At 36.6% G+C, this 738-nt stretch overlaps 1 protein-coding gene across 1 annotated transcript; it reads left to right on the forward strand.

The window, feature by feature from the left end:
• Positions 1–67: 67 nt before the first annotated feature.
• Positions 68–728, forward strand: LOC108720607 (indole-3-acetaldehyde oxidase-like; the record flags this gene model as incomplete). Its single annotated transcript, XM_018444750.1, has 2 exons — positions 68–540; positions 651–728. Coding segments are annotated over 2 exons (551 nt in total), but the record flags the coding sequence as incomplete, so codon positions are not given.
• Between the last annotated feature and the right edge of the window lie 10 nt (positions 729–738).

Genomic DNA, 738 nt, shown 5'->3' on the forward strand with positions numbered 1-738 from the left:
TTTAATTTTGCAGGTGTTTATCGTTCGAGTAAAAAAGATATCTGTATCGATATAAACGACATTCCAGACTTACGTAATATTCAAATTACCAAGGACTATCTGGTCCTAGGAGGAAATGTGACCATTACCATGGCGATACAGACATTTCAAAAATATTCAACCGAACCCAATTTTAAATATCTAAGTCAATTGGCCGAGCATGTAGAAAAGATCGCAAACGTACCCGTGCGAAATATTGGTAGCATCGCCGGCAACTTAATGATTAAGCACGCGCATAATGAGTTCCAATCTGATATGTTTTTGGTATTAGAGACCATCGGTGCTAAAATACATGTCCTAGAATCACCAAGTAGAAAGCAAAGTATGCACCTTATCGAATTTCTGAAGCTCGATATGCATCATAAAATCATCTACAGTGTTGTATTACCACCGTTATCCAACGATTATGAATTTAGATCCTACAAGATCATGCCTAGAGCCCAGAACGCTCATGCTCACGTCAACGCCGGCTTTCTCTTCAAACTCGATGGCGGTGGCAAAGTAATAAAATACTTTTACATTGTTTATATAACGTTATTATTAATTGCAATAATTACTCATATTTCAACTTCTTTAAATTCTTGTTCATATCTGTAATATTACATGAAAAGGTATTGGAAGAACCTAACATCATCTATGGTGGCATCAATAAACAGTTCTTGCACGCAACAAAGACACAGCAACAACTGGTGGGTAAAT

This window comes from Mycetomoellerius zeteki, unplaced genomic scaffold (genome assembly GCF_001594055.1).
Source record: "Mycetomoellerius zeteki isolate Tzet28-1 unplaced genomic scaffold, Tzet1.0 C4318658, whole genome shotgun sequence".
In the NCBI taxonomy this organism is placed as follows: Eukaryota; Metazoa; Arthropoda; class Insecta; order Hymenoptera; family Formicidae; genus Mycetomoellerius; species Mycetomoellerius zeteki.